The sequence below is a fragment of the Lynx rufus genome, unplaced genomic scaffold (genome assembly GCF_022079265.1).
Source record: "Lynx rufus isolate CCGP_SWC_20201006 ecotype Redwood Valley unplaced genomic scaffold, mLynRuf1.p SCAF_29, whole genome shotgun sequence".
Classification (NCBI taxonomy): Eukaryota; Metazoa; Chordata; class Mammalia; order Carnivora; family Felidae; genus Lynx; species Lynx rufus.
In genome coordinates this window covers 5,933,377-5,953,989 of record NW_025814844.1, presented here as the reverse complement: position 1 = coordinate 5,953,989, position 20,613 = coordinate 5,933,377, and the positions used below count along the sequence as shown (strand labels likewise).

The 20,613-nt window shown below is 44.0% G+C and overlaps 1 protein-coding gene and 1 long non-coding RNA gene across 3 annotated transcripts in view; one reads left to right on the top strand and one right to left on the bottom strand.

Annotated features, from left to right (window-relative positions):
• RALBP1 (ralA binding protein 1) overlaps positions 1 to 11,821 on the top strand; it is a 47,757-nt gene extending 35,936 nt beyond the window's left edge. For both annotated transcript variants that reach the window (XM_047090361.1, XM_047090360.1), the window contains 5 exons: positions 231 to 362; positions 4,792 to 4,899; positions 9,192 to 9,313; positions 9,560 to 9,683; positions 11,414 to 11,821. In XM_047090361.1, coding sequence (XP_046946317.1) covers positions 231 to 362; positions 4,792 to 4,899; positions 9,192 to 9,313; positions 9,560 to 9,683; positions 11,414 to 11,656 — 729 coding nt within the window. In that variant the 3' untranslated portion in view covers positions 11,657 to 11,821. The remainder of the gene's footprint in view (positions 1 to 230; positions 363 to 4,791; positions 4,900 to 9,191; positions 9,314 to 9,559; positions 9,684 to 11,413) is intronic.
• LOC124519891 (uncharacterized) lies at positions 9,338 to 11,414 on the bottom strand. Its single transcript, XR_006964216.1, has 2 exons — positions 10,079 to 11,414; positions 9,338 to 9,936 (listed from the first exon to the last, which is right to left on the bottom strand). It is a non-coding gene; the product is annotated as an uncharacterized LOC124519891 (long non-coding RNA).
• Positions 11,822 to 20,613: the final 8,792 nt, after the last annotated feature.

The following is a 20,613-nucleotide window of genomic DNA, read 5'->3' as shown; positions in this document are numbered from 1 at the left end:
GATGTGAATGAACTGTTACTGAACCAATGTAAATTAATGATGAGAACCTAATGCCCAGGCAAAAAAGGATTTTCAGTGATAGCCTCGAAAAAATAATTCATGCCATTATATCATTCCCTTACTAATAATTGAAAAATAGTTGGTTGTACATCTTTAGAAATTTCATATGGTTTTATTTTGCGATGATGAGACATGGGATACCACTCAGTGTGTGGTATATTGTTTTCTAGGAGTTTCTTTTAAATTGTTTACATCGAGATTTGCAGGCTGGGATAAAGGATTTATCTAAAGAAGAAAGATTATGGGAAGTACAAAGAATTTTGACAGCCCTCAAAAGGAAACTGAGAGAAGCTAAGAGACAAGTGAGTAAATTTGGCATTTTGGTACGTCATGTCGATAATAGAATATAAACAGAATGCGCTGGAATTTTTTAAGTTTCTCTTAAAACACAATATGTACATGTCTCCTGAAGTAAAGTTCCCTGAGTGTTCCCAGTTCTGGATTATTGATCCTTCATTTCGGTATCAGGGAAATGATTATTTAGGAAGTTGGTTTTTTGGTTTTTGTTTTTTTTAAGTCAAACATGATTTTACTAAAAGCTGTTTTGTCATTTCCTGCTTGGTTGGACTTGTAAACAGAAGCAATTGAATAGTGATACATTTCAGAGACTGCTGGGGAATTTGAAGGCTTTGAGTCAGCTCTTGGGAAACATGAGGAGGCAGTTTTATTCACCTCATAAAAGGAAGAGTAGCCTGTGACTCCTGCTAAGTTTGGGGCACACGAATCAGACTTTTCATCTCCTCTCATGTATGTTTCTTGGTTCTGGGGCCGTGGGTTGCCTAGCCAAAAGGCTGAGATCTCAGATCTCTGGACCCTCTTACAACCTGTGTTCAGATTCAATGGCAGGCCCCACAGTACTTCCAGGGAACGTTAGTCAGCATCCATCAGACTGCTAGAGCATGATCAGTGGTGGGTCACCATTGTGGTTGTGCTAACAGACAAAGACAGCTCATGTATTTATGTTGCTCTGAGATTAGAGATTTGCATTTATGTGGAAGTTAGCTTTGTCAGAGAGGAAACATGAGATGTTTGCACATGCCTTCTAGGACTGGCAGACTGGCAAAAGCCCTTTGTGTGTTTTTCTTCCTTCTTTTCTCCTGCTTACCAGATTATCTGTCTTTTTTTTTTTCCTATGCCTGTTGTCGTTCTCGTCATGCTTCAGTCTGGAACCAGTGACTGACCGATTAGCCCTCATGGTTGTAATTGTTACCCATGTGGCATTGCCTCTCAGACTTGAAATGAAGGGTCTCTGACCTGTGACAGGGATAACGGATGTTTGGTTTTCATTACTCTTGCTTCTACTCTCTCTTGGATAAAAGAATTGTGACAGAGCAAACCAGAGGCACTTTAGAAAGGATGGATTACTTTTACCCTACCAATTTTCTTTATGCTATCTCTTTATAGCTGCTCGTTCATTTATAAAATTCTCAAAAGGTTTTGTCAAGTTGATTTCAACCTTGAGAAATAAATTATTTATTTATTTTTTTAAATGTTTATTTGACAGAGAACAAGCAGGGGCAGAGAGAGAGAAGATAGGATCCAAAGCAGCCTCTGTGATAGCCAAGAGCCTGACGTGGGGCTTGAACTCACAAACCGTGAGATCATGACCTGAGCTGAAGTCGGATGTTTAACCAACTGAGCCACCCAGGCGCCCCAAAAATCCTTTATATGTAGACAACATGACTGTCTACATACAAAATCTATCAAAAAACTGATAAGTGAATTTAGCACAATTGTGGGATATAAGACTAGATACACAGAAGTCTGCTGTATTTTTGTATATTAGCAATGAGCAATCAGATATTGGACCTAAAAAGAAAAACGAAGACCTAAATAGGTGGAGTGATATATCTTAATATTGTTAAAATGTTAGGTTTTCTCAAATTTGTCTGTGGATTTAATCCCAATCAAAATCTAAACAGGTGGGTTTGTAGAAATTAATAAGCTCTTCTAAAATTTATGTGAAAATACAAATGATGTAAACAATTGTAGAAAAAGAACAACATTGGAGGACTTGTACTACCTGATGTTAAGACTTGCTGTGAAATTACAGTAACCAAGATAGTAGATGCTGGATAAAGAGAAGCATATAGAGGAGAAAGTCCAGAAATAGACCCACCAATATATGGGCAGTTAATTTTCCACAAAGATGATAAGACAATTCAATGGGGAAGGATTTTCTTTTCAACAAATGGTGTTGGAACAATTGAATATCTGTATGCAAAAAAAGAATGACCAAAACAAAATCCTTGACTCTTTCTACACAGCACATGCAAAAACTAAGTCAAAGTGAATCTAAGACCTAAAAAGAACTTCCAGAAGAAAGCATAGAAGATCTTACTGACTTTGACTCAGGTCAGGCAGTAATTCCTTAAATAGGACACAATACCCATGAACTGTAAAAAAAAAAAAAAAAAAAAAGTTGTTAGATTACATCTCATCAGCATTCTAAAACCTGCTCTTCAGGGGCACCTGGGTGGCTCAGTCGGTTGAGCACCTGACTCTTGGTTTCAGCCCAGGTCGTGATTTCACAGTTCGTGAGATCGAGCCCTGCGTCGGGCTCTACGCTGATGGCACAGAACCTGCTTGGAATTCTCTCTCTCCCTCTCTCTCTGCCCCTCCCCTGCTCACACATGCACATGCTCTCTCTTGTCTCTCAAAATAAATAAACACTAAAAATAAATAAAAATAAAACATGCTCTTCAAAAGACACTGAAGAAAATGAGTATACAAGGCAGAGGCTGTGACAAAATATTTGTGAAAACACATACCTGATAAAGGACTCAAATATATAAAAAACTTAAGACAACAAAATGTTTTTTTTAGAGTTTATTTTTTTTAAGCAGATTTAGGTTCATAGCAAAATTGAGAGGAAGATACAGAGATTTCCCATATACCCTCTGCTCTCCCACCAGAGTATGGTACATTTGTTATAATAAGAATTCAGTTTTTAAAAGGGCAAAAAAGCTGGGGTGACTGGGTGGCTCAGTTAAGCGTCTGACTCTTGATTTTGGCTCAGGTCGTGATCTCATGGTTCATGGAATTGAGCCCTCCCGTTGGGCTCTGCGCTCACAGTGAGGAGCCTGCTTAGGATTCTCTGTCTTCCCCTCTCTGCCCCCCTTCCCCCTTGTGTGTGTGCACACTCTCTTAAACATTTTTTTTAAAAAGGCAAAAAAGTGGGGCGCCTGGGTGGCGCAGTCGGTTAAGCGTCCGACTTCAGCCAGGTCACGATCTCGCGGTCCGGGAGTTCGAGCCCCGCGTCAGGCTCTGGGCTGATGGCTCAGAGCCTGGAGCCTGTTTCCGATTCTGTGTCTCCCTCTCTCTCTGCTCCTCCCCCGTTCATGCTCTGTCTCTCTCTGTCCCAAAAATAAATAAACGTTGAAAAAAAAAAAATTTAAAAAGGCAAAAAAGTTGAACAGGCACTTTACCAAAGATCATGTACAGTGACAAATAAGCACCTGCAAATAAACAATGCTCAACATCGTTTATCATAAAGGAAATACATATTGAAACCACAGTGAGATACCACTACACGCCAACAAGAATGATTAAAAATAAAAATACCAGGTGTTGCCAAGAATGTGGCGCAACGGGAATGCTCATTGTTGCTCTTGGTAATGCAAAATGGTACAGTAATTTTGGAAAACAGTTTGGCAGTTTCTTATAAAGTTAAACATATGGTTACCATATGACCAAGCAATCCCACTTTTAAGGATTTAAAAGAAGGAAGCATATGTACCCACTCGAAGCATATATGTACAAAATGTACATAACAGCTCTGGTTATAATGGTTCAAAACCAGGAAGGATCCAAATGTCCATCAGCTGGTGAATGGACAAACAACTTGATGTACATTTATGTCATGGCATATTACTCAGCAGACTACCAATACAAACAACAAAATAGATGAATAGTAAAAGCATTATGCTGAGGGCACCTGGGTGGCTCAGCCAGTTAAGCATCTGACTCTTGCTTTTTTGGCTCAAGTCATGATCTCATGGTTTGTGGGTTGGAGCCCACTGTTGGGCTCTGTATTGCCAGGGTGAAGCCTGCTTGGGATATTCATTATCTCTCTCTTTCTCTCTCTTTCTCTCTCTCACTCTCTCACTCTCTCACCCTCCTTCCCTCCCTCCCCTTCTTTCCCCCTCCCTCTCTCTCAAAATAAAGAAACTTAAAAAAAAAAAAAAGCATAATGCTAAGTGAAAGAAGCTCCATAAAAAAAGATACTTACTGACTGATTCAATTTATATGACACTCAAGAAAAGGCAAAACTATAGCAATGGAAAACAGGTCAGTGGTTGCCAGAGGCCAGCAGATGGTGGAAGAACCCAAGGGTACTTTGTGTGGTGATGGAAATGTTCTGTAATGTGATTATTGTGCCGGTTACTTAACTGTATTCATTTGCCAAACTAATTGAATTGTATACTTAAAATTGACAACATCCAAACAAACAAAAAGATCACAGAAGGTCATTTATATGGATGGGTTCCAGAAATGGTGAGCACGTTAACCAGAATTAAACATTTTTCATAGTGCAACCACAGACTAAGATGCACACCTTATTTTGGAAGCACAGTTAACAAATGCTCATGTATCCAGTGGGTCACCTGACTGTTACTGCTACTTTTACAATTCTGGGAAGTGAGAAGGAAGTTTGGTGATGGTGTGGAATTGTTGAATATGTGTTACATAGGGGCTGAGCAGTTCTTTTTCATTTGTCTCACCCAATAGGAGTGTGAAACCAAGATTGCACAAGAGATTGCCAGTCTTTCAAAAGAGGATGTTTCCAAAGAAGAAATGAATGAAAATGAAGAAGTTATAAATATTCTCCTTGCTCAGGTAAGCTAAACTTTTTCTCCACTTTGCAAGATCCTTTCTTAAAAATAAAAATTGTACATAATTAAGGTATACAGCGTGATGGTTGATACACCTATACATAGTGAAGTGATTACTATGGTGAAGCTAATTAACATTGTTTCCTCATACAGTTATGTTTTTCTTTTGTGATGGGAACACCTGAAATCTATTCTTTTAGTACATTTCCACTAGTTAATACAATGTTATTAACTATAGTCGTCATGCCTGTATACTAGATCTCTAGACTTACTTATCCTTTGTAATTGCAACTTTGTATCTTTTGACCAACATCTCGCCATTTTCCCCATCCCTTTGCCTCTGGTAACCACTGTTCTACTCTCTACTTCTATGAGTTCTACTTTTTTTTTTTTTTTTTAACATTCCACATAGAAGTGAGATCATACAGTATTTGTCTTTCTTTTTTTTTTTTTTTTTTTTTTTAATTTTTTTTTCAACGTTTTTATTTATTTTTGGGACAGAGACAGAGCATGAACGGGGGAGGGGCAGAGAGAGAGGGAGACACAGAATCGGAAACAGGCTCCAGGCTCCAAGCCATCAGCCCAGAGCCTGACGCGGGGCTCGAACTCACAGACCGTGAGATCGTGACCTGGCTGAAATCGGACGCTTAACCGACTGCGCCACCCAGGCGCCCCACAGTATTTGTCTTTCTATGTATGGCTTGTTTCACTTAGCATGGTTCATTGTCATAAATGGCAAGATTTCCTTCTTTCTCATGGCTGAATAATATTCCTGTGTCTGTGTGTGTTCATACACACCCCGCATCTATCCATTCATGCATTGACCACGAAGCTGTTTTCATATTTTGACTATTGTGAATAATGGTGCAGTAAACATGGCAGGGCAGGTATCTCTTCAGTCTTCTTTTCATTTCCTTTGGGTATATGCCCAGAGGTGGAATTGCTGGATCGTATGGTAGTTCTTCTGTTTTTCATAACGGCTGGGTTCAGTTTACATTCCTACCAACAGTGTGCTCTGTGAATGTGGTATATCACATTTATTGACTCGCATATGTTGGACCATCCTTACGCCCCAGAGATCAATCCTCCTTGATCATGGTGTATGATCTCTTTGCTTCTGTGTTCATCAAGGATATTGACCTGTAATTTTCTTTTCTTGTAGTGTCTTTGTCTGGCTCTGGTAATCATAATGCTGGCCTTATAAAAGGAAGTTTGAGAGCATTCCTTTTTCCGTTTTCTTGGAAGAGTTTGAAAAGGATTGGCATTACTTCTTTAAATGTTTGGTAGAATTTACCTGTGAAGCCATCTGGTTGTGGTTTTTGCTTGGTTGGGTGATTTTTGAGAACTGATTCAGTGTTTGTACGGCTCTGTTCAGATTTGCTATGCCGTCATGGGTCAGTCTTGGCAGGTACTGTGTTTCTAAGAACATACCCATTTCTTCTAGGTTGTCCAGTTTGTTGGTGTATAAATGTTTATAGTAGTCTCTCATGATGCTTTGTATTCCTGCGGTATCAGTTGTAGTTTTTCCTCTTTCATGTATAGCTTTGAGTCCTTTTATTCTAGCTAAAGGTTTGTCAATTTTGTCTTTTCAAAAGACGAACTCTTGGAGTGCCTGGGTGGCTCAGTCGTTTGAGTGTCTGACTCTTGATTTTGGTTCAGGTCTTGATCTTTGTGGGTTCAAGTCCCACATTGGGCTTTGCACTGAAAGCTCAGAGCCTGCTTGGGATTCTCTCTCCCTCTCCCTCTCTGCCCCTCTGTGCATGCTACTGTGCACGTGTGTGCTCTCTCAGAAATAAACATTTACAAAAATAAAAACAACTCTTAGTTTCATTAATCTTTTGTATTGTTTTTCTAGTCTCTATTTCATTTATTTCTGCTCTGATCTGTATTATTTCCTCCCTTTTGCTAATTTTAAGTTTGTTCTTTTTCTAGTTCCTTCAGCTGTAAAGATACGTTGTTTGAGATCTTTCTTTTTTCTTAATGAAGGCATTTATCACCATAAACTTCCCTCTTCGAGTTGCTCTTACTTCATCCTGTAGTTTTGACACGTTGTGTTTCTACTTTCATTCATCTCTAGATATTTGATTTCTTCTTTGACCCGTTGGTCCTTCAAGAGTGTGTTGCAAGACTCTAAATGGTCCTCATATATTATAATTTGAGAAGCTCAACCACAGAGGTGTGAGTCTTTTAAAGAAACTCGAAAGATGATTAAGTGGCTTTAATGGGATCATGCCTGTTGTATTTGTTGGTTTTAACTTTTATGTGGTGTTTGCTGAAGTGTTCAGGAGAAACTATCCTCTACTGACTGCTACTTACTGGACACTGTTCTAGATGCTTAATCTCATTTTATCCACACACAGGTCTGAGTTACAATGTTTTCCGTAACTTACAGGGGAGTTGTAATTAATTTGTTTCATGTTAATGAGATGGCAGTTTAAAAAAAATTAAAGTTTATTCTTTCATTTTGAGAGAGAAAGAGTGTGTGAGTGAGCGGGGGAGGGGGAGAGAGAGAATCCCAAGCAGGCTCTGCCCTGCCAGCACAGAGCCCCACGCGGGGCTCGAGCCCATCAACCATGTGATCATGGGCTGAAACCAAGAGTCAGACACTTAACCGATTGAGCCACGGAAGCGCCCAGACTTTTAATATTTTAAAATGTATTTTTCCTGACCACAAAGTTTGGGATCCTTGAAATGTAACAGTATAGATTTTATCTGATTGTTGTTGCTGATAACACCTGTTTAGATATTTTCATTTTATTCTTTGTGGGTGAACTCATTTGTTGGAGATGAATTGCTTTATTATTCATTCATTGATTTGACAAATAGCTCTTGAGTACCTACTGTATTCCAGGCTTAGAGTTGGAAATGAGCTCCTTTCTTTCTCTGCATTTCTCAAGTCAGCCTCACTCTGTTCTGGAAACTCCCAGAGGTTAACCAGAAATGAAGTCCCAGGTTCTGATGGCAGTCCGTGTATTTCCAGAAATTCACATGTGTGGGGTACCTAAAGCTTTACAAGTTCCATTCCTTTCCTGTCACTTTTTTTTTTTTTTAATGTTTATTCATTTCTGGGAGAGAAAGTGAGATAGAGTGCTAGTGGGGGCAGGGGCAGAGAGAGGAAGACATGGAATCTGAAGCAGGCTCTGAGCTGTCAACACAGAGCCCGATGTGGGGCTCGAACCCATGAACTGCAAGATCATGACCTGAGCTGAAGTTGGGCGTTTAACTGGGCCACCCAGGCGTCCCCCTTTTCTTTCACTTCTGAGAAGGACATTGTTTTGCCTAGCAGGAACACCGCTCTTCCCCTGAAGACAGGATAAAGTCCCAGATTATGTCTTTAGTTCAGAGTTTTTCAGTCTGACATTTTTCAGAACATGAGCTTTAATGGGTCCCCTGGGGTAAAGGGAAAGCATCTGTGTTTAGAAACACATGGGGAGGGAACGCTGCATATTACATCTCTGAGAGCTTGCTCCTGCTTGCTGGAGGCTTTGAGTACTTCCCTCCAGAATTTGACCCCAGTGGCGTTCAGGTTCAAACACAGGTGCTTATCCTTTCAATACCTAGAAGTTGAGAAGGAAATGCTGTAGACCCTTGCCTCCGACTCCTTGTTTTCCATAGCCTGACGTTTCTGCCTCTGAAATTTTGTCTGCTTTGGTTCTTTTCTAGACTCATTTCTAGACTCATAGGTTGTAGGGGTTAGCTTCCCTTTGGTGATCCAGTTTTAGAAATGCATATCTGTGAAAGCAGAATATTTACTGTTTATCATCTCTGGGGACATGGGTTGAGGAGGACAGTGGATTTTGGTGAGGAGGAAAGATTTCATCTGGGAATGTTTTCCCTTTACTAGGATTTGCTTTAAGGTAATACACCAGCTGTGTATCTCCTGGGTCCTTCTTTTCCTAGTTCTATCTTGACCCCAAAATAGATGAGAGAGGTCCTTACTGAGAAGTAGAAAGGCATTCAGGAGGGACTGGGAATCAAAAACAGTCACTTGACCTTTGTGCCCAGGGTACTGGTTCATCGGGAGCCTTTGCAAATTGAGGACAGGGGATTCTGAGGTGGCATTTTTTGTCTTGGGAAAAATCTAGATATTCCTCCCAAATAACTTAGTCTACTTTTTCTCAGCCTTTCCATGACATTAGTTAGGGAAACAGGATTATAAGCTTTGTGGTACAAGCTTTCCCATAACTTGTGTTACGTATGGGGCTAAAGAATTTAAGGCAACATAGGAGACCCCAAAAAGGGGACATTCCCTAGACTCATACTCTCCAAGGTGCTCACCAGTGGTCATTATTTCAGGAGAACGAGATCCTGACTGAACAGGAGGAGCTTCTAGCCATGGAGCAGTTTCTGCGCCGACAGATCGCCTCCGAAAAAGAAGAGATCGAACGCCTCAGAGCTGAGATTGCTGAAATTCAGAGGTAGAGGAAAGCAGAGGGTCTTAGTTTTAAGTTCGCAAGAATGTTTACTGAAAAATGCACGTAGTTGTTTCAACTCTCAGACTTCCACGCAAAAGAACTGGGCATCCGAACCAGTCAGCTTTACCGTTTCTTCCTAAGTGGCTCCACTGAGTAGACCCGTGGAGCGCTGGTGAAGGGGAAGGAAGGGCGGGAGGGCAGCGGTGCGCGCCCCTCTGCTCACTGGCTCTCTCGGCCTCCCACCCGCAGCCGCCAGCAGCACGGCCGCAGCGAGACCGAGGAGTACTCCTCCGACAGCGAGAGCGAGAGCGAGGACGAGGAGGAGCTGCAGATTATCCTGGAGGACCTCCAGAGGCAGAACGAGGAGCTAGAAGTGAGCACCGGCTTCCAGAAAGTTTCCCTTAGAAGCGGTCTTCCTTTCTGTGGGAACGAGCGGGAGGCTGAGGAGAGAGTTGAGGGGACGTCTCACCGGAGCCAGCCGGGCGCGCCGCACAGTGTGGCCTCAGCGGGCGTCCTTGGGCTGTGGCTGCTGCCCCGACTGCCCTCGAACCACTGCGAAAGATCTGGGCTCAGTTCCCAGAGATGAGCAATGCTGGTGGAAGAGGTCGAAAAGCCTCCTGACTCTCCTGTGGGTAAAATGGGGACAGAGCTTTCTCTGGTCCCTTAACCCTCGGAGCAGCCAGTGTGTCGGCCCCAGGGATCGGGGAGGCAATCTTGTGGTGAAAAGCAAGAGATTTCTGTGATCGCGATCGGAGTTCCCCTGCTTACCCCAGATTAATCATTGTCTCCAGATGTACCTCAGAGCCGTTCTCATCTTGCTCTAAGAACAGGGCGACGGCTTGCTTTCCCTCGTCCCGATGCACTCAGCTGCTGGGGCAAATCAGCCTCTCACTGCATAGAAAATAGAATCCCGCACAAAACTGCCGCCCACAGAAGTCCCGTGGACAGAGTTCAGAGGGGCTGCCCACCAAGGTCCACGTCCCAGGACACTGGCTACGGCCACGGGTGTGTCGTGGGAGAAGCAGAGCAGCGGTTGAGGCCTGGGCCACCAGGTGGCTTCCCTTCTTTACAAGGGCCTCCCGTTGGCACTTTAGTTTGCTTTCCTAACACTTGGCAGACCACGTGAAAATCCTAAGTAGGAAGATCTATTCCAGAATTGCAGTACTTGGGATCTAGGTGTAGCCGCTGTAAGAGAGGATACTCTCGCGGTTTGAACAAGACGGTTAATGTCCCTCGCCTGGCAGACATGCACGTCTGCCACCCTCCACACGGGAAGCCCTCCCCCCACGTGGAAAACATTTGGGGTCCAGAGTGGCCTTAGGTCTTGCCCACTCTCAGCAGGAAGGGGGAAGGAATCCAAGGATGCCTGGTGGTTAAGGGCCTCCGCTCATACCTTGTTAGCAAAGGCACAGTCACGTGGCTGTAGGTAGCCGCAAGGGAGCCTGGGAAACGCAGGCTGCGTAGAAATGCCACAGCACAGAGAGGAGAGGGTGCGCCGTGCGGCCAGTAAGTAGCCTGCTACCGAGGGAGGTTTGTAGGATTCTGGGATTAGCTACTGCCTCGCTACCTCGACTTTGCTGAATACAGGCAGATAATCTAGAACTGATAGTTTTCTGTAGTTTGCTTCAGTAGCACAGTTCAGGTGTAAAGAAATGCCATTCACAAAAGACGTTCATTTTGAGATAGATCTGGGATTTGATCCTGTCTCTGATGTCCCCCTCTAATTGCTGGTCAAGTCCCTCTCATCTTCTGCTTACTTAAGGGCTAGTCAGGAGCCAGTTCAAAACATACACGTACTTGAAACACTGAAATATTTATTATTATTAAGCGAACTGTTTTCTCTTGGTACATTTATGTTTTCCAGATGTGTTCACTCTTCTGTAATTAGCAGCAGTTTCGTTCTTGAATTTTGTGCATTCGGGGTCGAGGTGTTGACGTGTCTCATTTGCGCATCCGTGTTCCTGTCTCCAGTCTCACAGCTGAGTTGACTAAAACAGAATAGATTGCTGTGTAGCACACCCTTGCTAACTGTTCTCTATTCCTGAATCTGTTCCTTTGGACCTTCTTGCTTAAGTGACGACTGTTCTTTTGTCGTTCCTCAAGATAAAGAACAATCATTTGAATCAAGCAATTCACGAAGAGCGAGAGGCCATCGTCGAGCTGCGGGTGCAGCTCCGCCTGCTTCAGCTGCAGCGAGCCAAGCCCGAGCCGCCAGGGCAGGACGACGAGGAGCCCGAGAGGCGCGGGGCCGGCCAGCCGCCCAGAGACGGCGCCCCGGAGACGAAAGCGGCTAAGGAGCAGGCCAAGCCGTCACCGAGCAGAGACAGGAAGGAGACGCCCATCTGAGCAGCCCAGACCCAACGAGACCCGTGCATCTTACTGTAATCCCGAGAGTCAGAGTGCACAACTCTGTGCTGTACATTCTGTAAAGATGTCTTTTCTCCTCAGACTCTTTCTTCTCTCACACGTATGACTTCTCCGCGTCAGGCTCAGGTTACACGGGAGGACAAAGCAGTGCACGCATTGTGGGCTTGTAGGGGACAGATGAGTTTTCCAGATAGTGTCAGCTTATTTGAAGATTAATTTTCCTTGTTAACTTAAAACTATTTTAACCCTTGAGTGGCTTCTTTTTAAACCAAAAATCGTCTTTCTTTGCTTTTTTATTACAGCAGAATCAGGATCTCTTTCTCTCGGTGGGGGGTGGGGTGGGGGTGGGGGGGTGGAGCCAAACAAGGTAAATCCTGTTCCTGCCTTGTGGATTGCCCCGTAGTGTCACCCTCCGGGATCTCTGCTTACTAGTCACTCTTGCTTGTGCCTTTTACACCTTCTCGGTGCAGATTCTATAATGGGGAGCTGCCTCAGATTTCCTGACTGGCCAGAATGGCTGTTACTGAGGTTACCTTTGCCCACCCTTGTCACCCTCTCCTTTGACGGCCCTAAACCAGTCCATGAACCTGAGTCACCGGATGGCCCTGACCTGTCACAGAGCTGCCAGTGGAGCCCGCCCGCTGGCCCCGGGGCAGCGTGGCCCCCGTGTAGGAGCAGCCGCCAGGCTCCTGCGGGCTCCTCGCTGCCGGTGATCACATGCTTTTCAGTGGGTTGGTCGGAGGTAGCCGCCTGACCTGAGGCCTCCACACAGAGGACCGGTTCCTTAACCCGGAGATCTTCTCGTGTGACTGATCTTCCATTAAACACAGGATGACTTAGATTGCTTGCTTGGGCTGGAATGTAAAAGTCTCTCTGCCTGAATAAGCCATATATGCTCTTAAACAAAAGTGTTCAATTACCCGTATCCTATGATCTCAGTGAACCTGCTGACGGACTCCCAATTGACAAGATTGAGCAATAGAAAAAAACTTTTCCTTTAAATGATAGCTGTGATTCCCCGACCCCGTTTTCTTGCTTCTGTAACTTCTCCGGTGACTGAGGCATCTGGGAGGTCAGCTCTCGGGCACCTTTGTTCAGTCACGCTCTGTCTGAATAAATGGCACCCGTGAGGTAGGTCAGCTCTCATGGCTGTGAAGATAAACCCCACGCACTCAAGGTGATGGAAACAAACCCCCCACGAGGGCTCTGTCCTCTCCTAGTTACTATTTATTTTCAGCACCTGTTTGATGCGGTTTTTTATTCTCTACCTATTGCACTGTTGTGACTTGTTGGCCATTGTTTGATTTTTGTACGAAAAAAAGCTTTGTTATAGAAATCAGCATACTATTTTTTTAAATCTGGAGAGAAGATATTATGGTGACTGAAAATATGGTCAGGTGTCAAATATAAACGTATAAAAGCCTTCTTGCTGTCCTGTCGGTCATATTACATTTATTTTATATTTACTGGCAATATCGAAGGTTTCTTTTTTGTTTGTGTAAACTCTAATTTCTATCAAGGTGTCATGGATTTTTAAAATTAGTATTTCATTACAACTGTCTCCGCATTCGTTAACTAATTTTTGCCAGGACCGTTATTGATCAAACAAATAAATTCAACAGCCATTTGAGGAAAAACAAACCAACAAACAAAAGCATCTTGTTTTTTTGTGCACCTTCTTTCTTTGAAGTAGCGTCCTGTGGCTGACAAGGAGTTGGTCTGATACTGCTTCCAAGAGTGAACTAACCTTCTGTTTGGACTCTCCGTGTGTTCCTCGCCCCGGTGGACTTGGTGCCCCTCGCTGGTTTCTAGGGTTTACTGTGCTCCTTCCCAATAGGTGCTTACCTGCTGAGGGAGCACGTCTGCACAGCCAGCCGACCGGGATCGGGTCTGCGGCTTCTTCTGTGAGCAACGTCCTGTGGACAGTGGAACGTGCCCTTCGAAAATGTCGCACAGGTCAGTCGGCCCAACGTGGCAGGAGGGCACGTCGGTTATTGCAAAGTCCCTTTCCTTTAGGGGCTGACATTCCTGGTTAAGATTCCATCGCCGGGAGAGCTGAACCTGTAATTCAGTGGTGGTTTGCTGACATGGGACTTAGCATAAGCGACTGTTTTGGGCCTCTTGTCTGGTTTCTGATAATTCCCACTTGATGAGACTCTCAGCCTTGAGAGATGTGATCAAAATACAAGGCAATTAGTGCTTCTCTCTATCACTCTGAGGTTCTTGCAGTTTTTGCCAAATCTCTGTAGCGTTTCGCAGATCATGGTATTGGGTTCACAGTCTTTAAGCTGGCCATTCTCTGTCCCTTTTCTCCTGTTCTATCTTAAGGAGTCTGCGTGGTGCTTAGTGGCTGCAGACACACAGTTAAAGCTTTTGAGAGATTCCGCGCACCGTGGAGCTACTGTGATCGTAAGCAGGATAATGCTGAGCGCGCTTATCCGGAGTGCACTTCGGAGCCCTTGTTCCCAAGACCCAAGTCAGTCAACAAGATTTCCCTGTCGAAGGAGTCATGTAAGGGCCGCCTGGGTGGCTCATGCGGTCAAATGGCCGACTCTTGATCTCCGCTCAGGTCATGATCTCTTGGTTTGTGGGTTCGAGCCCCGCATTGGGCTCTGCACTGACAGTGTGGAGCCTGCTTGGGATTCTCTCTCTCCCCACCCCCGCCCCCCTCTCTCTCAGAAAAAATAAAAATTTAAAAAAATTTTGTTTTGAAGGAGTCACTTAAGCCAGTTGGCTTGTACACAGACCTCATGTAGCTGGAGTGTCAACCTCCACATAAGTGTCGATCCAAGTGCAGGGAGCACAGACACCTCCTTGCTCAGCTGCCGGATAACTGATGGCTTTCCTATCATGGAGCCCATCTTTGGCGAGAGAGCTGAGGGTTTTTTGTTGTCATTGGGCAGCTAATTGCTTTAGCAGCAGATTCTTCAGTATCTTCGGAGTTCAGGAGAGGTTCCTGATCATCGCTTCATTTGCACTTAGCCCGGTGAGTAGGGGAATCTGTTGAAGGAAGTGAATCTAGAATCGATTACGCCTCCTGGAAATTCTGGTTTGAGTCTGTGGCTCGGGACTGGACAGCTGACAGCCATGAAGGCCAGTCTAATTTCTGGATCTGTAGGCTGCTCAGGTGGTTTTATTCTAGTAAACATCTTGTGTCTGTTTCTTTGTCCAGAGCCTGGAGGCAAGGTCCCCCGGGTTTGGGGTTAACTGGAGACAGGGAGGTGGAGCCTGAGGGTTAGGGAGCCTGACAGGATTGAGGGGGCTGAGCTTGTTCCAGAGAAACTGAGGCATCGGGAATCAGACATTTGTGATGGACAGAACTATAGGCTCACCAGCATCGTGGCAAATCCCACGGTTGTTTGGATGTGATTACCCGCTTGAGAGAACTTTCTGGGCCAGAGGCAAGGCAAAAAAGGCCGAAGAAAAGAATCCTAAAGACCTTCATGATGTAAGAATTGGGAAAAGGATGGCCAGAGAGGGAAGGGGGAGTAGAAGGAAACATTCTTGGCCCTGTGTCTTGGGATGATGTTGGCTCGATGACGGCTACTTGCCTTCCTGGTCAGTTTTATCTTGAGGTCTCCAGCATTTGCACAGGACCGGATGTCAGTTGGGGCCATCTTGTGAAATAAACACCCAGGGTTCAACGCCTTGCAGTTTGGCAGCACAGAGTACCTGGCGGGGCCTGTCCACGAATCTCACTGTTACAGAAGCATCGGAGTAGAGCAACTGTTTGTAAATGACAGAAGACTTCAACGGGCCCGTGCTTAAGGAGCCGACGGGTTCACCGGAGAAGGAAGTGGAGTTACTTCTGTGGCATACGATCATTTAGGGTGATAACTGGACACTGAGAGCTTTGACAGATCTCTAGAAACTTCGGTTTTCTGGTACATCCACACACATATAACCTGAGGTTTACTGTACACACAAAACCAAAGCATTTGACGGCGCTTCCCACATATTTGAACATGTTAAATTAAAGAGAGACAGCCTTTGAAATCTTCCAGGAGCCCTCTGGCATAAATCTCAAGCTAGTTTAAAGTTAAAAAGACTATTGAGAATTTTAAGAAAATGTTAAAAGATTTGAACATTTGATTAAACAGGATAACAGGTAATTACGAAATAATTGTATAACAAAAGTGGCAATAGGAGACGTTAAGGGAGGGGCGCCTGGGTGGCTCAGTGGAGCATCCGACTTTGGCTGAGGTCATGATCTCATGTTCGTGGGTTCGAGACCCACGTCGGATCCTGTGCTGACAGCTCAGCCTGGAGCTGTCTTTGGATTCTGTGTCTCCCTCTCTCTGCTCCTCCCCTGCTTATGCTCTCTGTCTCTCAAAAAATAAAACTTTATAATTAAAAAAAAATGTTACGGTAAATACAGAAAATTAAGGTAAATACAGGTGAACAAAAGTTAGCTTTCTCAGTATGGCAAAGACTGGATTTTCTTAAGTAATCAAAGACCTGATATAAGACTGTAGAAAGCACAGTAAGTTATTTGGGAAAGAAAAAAATCTTTGCTATCCAAAGGTTAAAAAAAGAACCACCACAAAACAACCTTTGCAGCAGTTGCTTAGGTTCTTAGTAGCAGACCAATAATCTAAGAAAACTTTGTCCTTTTAACGGAGAGAAAACCAAATTCTAATTTTGTACCAGTGTACTTTTGATATTAAAGCTCATTTTTTAAAAAACTTTAATAAATCTATTCCAGTCTTAGCCAGCTTGACCACATGTAAAATCCTGCCAAGATTCTCTTTCCACAAACCTTCTACAACTTTTTTCTATCCATTCGGATTTTGTCCTAGGTTTTCTCTTTTAATTCTGGAAAATTCAACCGATCATTTTACATTCCTTACCTATTTTCCATACACAGATGTTTCTTTCCGCCCTTATAATTTCTAAGTAGCTTTCATTACACACATTGAGAAGAACTTGGAAGCCTCAGATCTTTCGTTCCTAGTGAAAACTAAGAAGTAAGCAAATGGGGACCGTAAAGCCTGCATTCTGTGGACTGGCAAATTTATAAATACATTTTCAAAGTTGCTAAAAGCATATTCTTTCTCTTGGTAAAATTTCCAATGCAGCACAAAAACCGGTTTACTGGTAGATCCGAATGTCTTCACCTCCTCTGTAAAAGGAAGCCAAAGTGGTTAAAACCTTTGTTGAGTCAATGTTTTGGTATTTTTATCTTACTTGGAAAGTGATCTAGATACTCCATGAATATCCATTATCTGTCTCAGTGTAACTTTAAGGCTTCAAGTTACCAAAAAGATTTTGAAAACTACTTTTAAGTAGACATACCAAAAAGCACAATTGTTGTTGAAAAGTTCATTTATAAAGTTTTATCTTGCATCTATTTTAATTCACTTGCCCTTTAACAGTTTAGACCGGTCATTGAAATTTTCCTGCAGTTAAGCAGCTAACCACCATCTTATCTTTCTTGCTGACAAAATCTGTAACAGACATAATGTGAGCCTATTTGATTTTTAAGTAAACTAAGGTAGAATAAAAGTTATATGTACACATTATATTTAATGTTAGTAACTCTAAAGACATGCCTGTTTTAGTTAAACCAACCAACTTAAACTAGCTTTTATGTACTGAAGATTATCCTAGATCACATTAACTAGAAAATCATTTGGGTTAGTTCCTGTATTTCTGAGAGGATACTTGATTTACATAATACTTGTCTGTCTTTAAGTCAATTAAATAGGGCTCTTTACAAATCCATTTTGGCAACACCTTTTGGAGCTAAAAAAGAAATCCCGTTTATAACGTATATACATTGACCTACATAAACCTACAGATGCAAACAGATCTTGTAGCTTTCATTTTAAGATTTTAGCCGCGAGATAGCTAAATAATACAGAACTCACTAGTTTACAAAAGAACCAAATTTTGTTTCTGGCAGAATGGAGTAAGTTAAGGTTACCTGCTCAGATGGCTTAAGCTTTTCACTAATATCTGTGCAGAAGATGTTAAAATAGTTTTCTTTCCTGACAAGCATTACATCGGGGAGACCAGGTAGAGAACTCTTCCATCTCAGAGGCACAGAGAACGAATGCAAGTTCCGCTGAGAAGGACTTTTGTTCCCTAAGTCCGCATCTTTCACGATACCTGCAGGCCTTCTGAGGTGAAGGGGGGCGGTTTTAGGGTTCATGAAAATGACAGGTGAGCTTTAGACTGTTTCAGAGCCACGTTTCTAGTCTTGTGAAGGCTCAATCTGTAAGGCAAACGTGTTTTTATTTTTTAAAGCTTGGTTTTAGCAACCTCTACACCCAGAGTGGGGCTTGAACCCATGACGCTGAGTTTGAGCCGCTCACTCTTCTGAGCCAGGCAGGCACCAGAAGTACGGTTGTTTTGAATTCCTTAAAGAAGTGGGTTGCAATCAGAATGATACCAAGAGGCTGCCCCACCCATCCAACTACATTATCTTTAAAAAAATTTGTTTTTAGAGTGTGAGTGGCGGGTGGGACGGGGTGGGGGCAGAGAGGATTCCAAGCAGGCTCCATGATCAGCCGGAGAGCCTGATTCAGGGCTTGCTCCCACGACCCTGGGATGTGACCTGAGCTGAAATCAAGTGTTGGATGTTCGACTGAGCCACCCAGGTGCCCCCAACTATATTATCTTCAATTTGCCTTTTTTTTTTTCCTTAGAGACAGAGACTACAAGTGGGGAGAGGGGCAGAGGGAGAATCTTAAGCAGTCTCCATGCTCAGCATGTGGGGCTTGATCCCACAACCCTGATATCATGACCTGAGCCAAAATCTAAAGCCAGACACTCAAACGACTGAGCCACCTGGGTGCCTGCAATTTTCTTTTACATCAGGGAGAAGATCTTCAATTAAGATGGAAATCAAGATTCTTACTTTCTAGTTTTAGAGCTCTGTGTCTTTGGAATGTTTTAGTAAATACTTCCACAAAGACTTCAGAATATTTTTCTTTCCTTCAGGACCTATAGTTTCAGGTTAACTTTGGGGAGAAGGCCTAAAAAAGTTCCTATCAGGCTCTGAATATCAGCCTCCAGTTTGGCCAACTTCTGGCCATTTAGCTAATTTAAAAAATTCTTTCAAATAGCTTGTCGGGTTTTAGCTGAGACAATAGATACTCCTGTCAGCATTGAACAACCCTGTGGACACAAGAGGTATCCCCAAAGAAGGTGCATAAGATACTACTGATTATCCTAAAGACAGCCAGAAGAGACAATTCCCCTGAGAGTTGGCAACAGAGGTTTGGACCCTAGCCCCAAAGGGAGAGTGTAACCCACATTTTTGTCCAGCCATACTTTTGGGGTCCCCATCCTGAAAGTCGACAAGCTAAGTTCTGTGGATACAAAATGAGACAATGAGGCAACATAACTGTCCGTGGGAGAGAAAGGATCGATAACCAATGGGTAGTGGAAAGCAAATTCCAAGTTACAGTTCAAAGATCTAATTTTTTTTTAATGTTTATTTTGAGAGACAAAACACAAGCAGGGGAGGGGTGGGGTGGGGGGAAGGACAGAACCCCAAACAGACTCTGTGCTGTCAGCATGGAGCCTGACGTGGGGCTCGATCTCATGAACTGTGAGATGGTGACCTGAGCGGAAATCGAGAGTCAGATGCTTAACCAACTGAGCCACCCAGGCGCCCCAGGAAGGTCTAATTCTTACAAATGCTTCTTGCCTGCCAGTCTGAATTTGGGAAGAAAGGGAGGGAGGGACACAGTAACATTTTACTTTCCTCTCTGGACCAGGCACCACAGAGACACGGGAGCACTGACTGGTAAGAATTCTCACAGCTCGCTGGCTTCTGCCAGTTTCCCCAGGATCCTGGCTGCAGTAAATGCGTTGTTCCACCAGGTCTCTTCCTGCTCACCAGAAACCGTAGACGAGGAAAAATAATTTTCCTCTACTTTTAATGGTGAGCGCTTGGCTGAGACCCATTTTTCTCTAGGCATGCCATAAATGGATAAGCTTAGCTAGGTTAAAAGTTGTCCACTGTGGCCACTGTGTAACTCGAGATTATCCTTGGTAAGGTAAACCTGCTTGTTCAGCCTCACAGCAGATTTTATTCATCTGAGGCCTCACACGACCCAGTCCCGCTAAATTAGACTTAGTCCGACCCCAGACCCAGTCCGGTTTCCAACTTGGACCTAGTCTGACCTTGGATACAATCCAGTTTTCAGGCTGGACCTAGTGAAATCTGGATCCATTCTGGTTAAGTCAAACCCAATCTGGGTGGGGGGGATGGGGGGGGGGAGAGGCTCAAAGCCTGAAAGCTCACAACACAAAAGCTGCAAGGGCCGGAGCTAAGAAGGACTTACCCACCATCTCCAAGGCAACCAGAAAGCAGCAAGCTCAAGGGGCTCGATGGGTACTATGCCTGGTCCCTCACTGGTCCTGGGGGCTGATGGGTGTCTCCTTCAGATCCCACATCTGACACCAGAACGGTTACAAACTGAGGCTTGTTAAAAATTTTGGGGGGCAAAAACTGATTTGAATCAGGCAATACCCCATCTAGTAGACAGAAGGGAGTTTAAGGAACTGTACGAAGTGAGATTTTATAGGCCGCGGTGAGCAGGGACAAAGAAGTTGTAACGGGCCAAAAAAGCAGGTCAGTTACTGCAACGTTGTCTTCCCAGGATGGCCTGGGTCCACTACCTTACAATTCCGTTTCTGGGAGAAGCTGAAACTTTAAGCCGAGTCTCGGTTTGGTGATGTGGGGGTTAACGTAAGAGATTCCACATTATGCGTGTGCTGTCACCACACACCCCTGAGAGGGAATGAAGTAGCCTCTGTGAAGGCATCCTGGGCCCAGTTCCGATGGCCTCAAAACAGACCCGGGGGTGGGACAGACGGGCTCAATTCTCTGGAGTGCCCAGCTCCCACAGGCCGGAAACTGCTGAGGATTCCCATTAGAGCAAGCAAGAGCTGCCTCTTCAGGAGCATGTCTGTAGCCTCGG